This window comes from Otolemur garnettii, unplaced genomic scaffold (assembly GCF_000181295.1).
Source record: "Otolemur garnettii isolate 467f Iridium unplaced genomic scaffold, OtoGar3 scaffold00096, whole genome shotgun sequence".
NCBI lineage: Eukaryota > Metazoa > Chordata > Mammalia > Primates > Galagidae > Otolemur > Otolemur garnettii.
The window spans coordinates 3,211,394-3,212,905 of record NW_003852491.1 but is presented as its reverse complement, the minus strand read 5'-3'; the positions used below and the strand labels follow the sequence as shown (position 1 = coordinate 3,212,905).

General features: G+C 50.6%; 1 protein-coding gene across 1 annotated transcript in view; it reads right to left on the bottom strand.

Moving 5' to 3' along the window:
* Nucleotides 1–845: 845 nt before the first annotated feature.
* Nucleotides 846–1,512, bottom strand: part of LCMT1 (leucine carboxyl methyltransferase 1) — a 59,072-nt gene continuing 58,405 nt past the window's right edge. Inside the window, exon 11 of the mRNA XM_003795746.3 lies at nt 846–1,048. Within this exon, the coding sequence (XP_003795794.1) occupies nt 1,029–1,048 (20 nt within the window). The 3' untranslated portion in view covers nt 846–1,028. The remainder of the gene's footprint in view (nt 1,049–1,512) is intronic.

Here is a 1,512-nt window from a genome sequence, read left to right as displayed (position 1 = left end):
AAAAAAAAAAACAAACCCCAAAACAAAGCACACCACACTAGCTGTCTTCCCCTCCCCCACCAAGTGTTCTCTGCAGAGAAAGGTATCCTATTACATTGTCTGAAAGGCACTAGTTGTTTTCAGAGGGCAACACTGGGACATAGGGGAATGAGAAATCTACAATCAGTTTCTCTAGCTCAAAATCAAGATGTCAGCAGGGCGGGTTCCTTCTGGAGAGAATCTCTTTTCCTACCTTTTCAGTATCTTCTGGCTGCCTATATTCCTGGTCCCTTGGCCCTTCCTCCATCGTCAGAACACATCACTCCATAGTCCCCGCCTCCCTCATCATGCCACTCTCTCCACTGACTATGACCCCTCCTCTATCCAGATTATAAGGACCTTTGTGAAGACATCAGGCCCATCTAGGTCATCCAGGACAATCTCAAGTTCCTTAACTTAATCACATTTGCAAAACTTCTCTTGGCCCCAGAAGTTACACAGGTTCTGGATATGAGGGTATGGACATGTTAGGCAGCCTTCACTAGTATACCGGATGGAGGAGGCAGTCAAGCAGGCTAGTCTGGCCAGGGTAGAAACAGGAGCCAGAAAAGAGCCCCAGCACCTGGTGGAGGCCAAGGGTCAGGGGGCAAGATGGAAGGTTAGGTGCTATGACAAAGGACACAGGAGGGAGTAAATCCCAAACTGTGTGCAAGGTCATGAGCTAAGTCTGACTCACGGGGAGTTCGCCAAGGCCAAAGTAGGACCCAGGGTGCTTGGCTTCACCTGACACAGAGGTGAACCCCTGCCCACTGTGGAGTGCAGAATGAGCAGCGGACAGGCAGCAGAGATCCACCACACAGCAATGGCAACTGAGATTTATTTAAACAACAAGTCCACAGAAACAGGAGTGACGACCTTCATAACTGAGGTTTCTCAGAGTGTGGGATGAGATCAGTACCTCGGCCTGGCCATCACTCAGGGAGCTCAGCGTAGCTCCTCCGGGAAGGCTGGTGGTGTCAGTGTCTGGCTCAGCGTGAGCCTTCATCAGACTAAGTTATCTCCTTCAAACCTAAGGGTAGGAAACACAGATGCTGGTAAGAGACTCTGGCAGCGTGGAGCAGATGAGACAGAGCTGGGGGAATGTAACCCTGCTGTGGACCCTGCTGACCCCCAGTGACTGGCTCTGGGGCACCAGTCACACATCTGACTCCTGCAACTCTGCTCTCCTCTTTTTGTTTCTTGAGACAGAGTCTCACTTTGTTGCCCTTGGTAGAGTGCCACAGCATCATAGCTCACAGCAACCTCATACTCCTGGACTCAAGCAATCCTTGTGCCTTAGCCTCCCAAGTAGCTGGGACCAAAGGTGCCCACCACAATGCCCAGCTATTTTTAGAGATGGGATCTTGCTGTTCTTCAGGCTGGTCTTGAACTTGTGAGCTCAGGCAATCTACCTGCCTTAGCCTTCCAGAGTGCTAGGATTACAGGCGTGAGCCACTGCACCGGCCTATGGGTGGTTTGTTTTTTTTTTTTTTT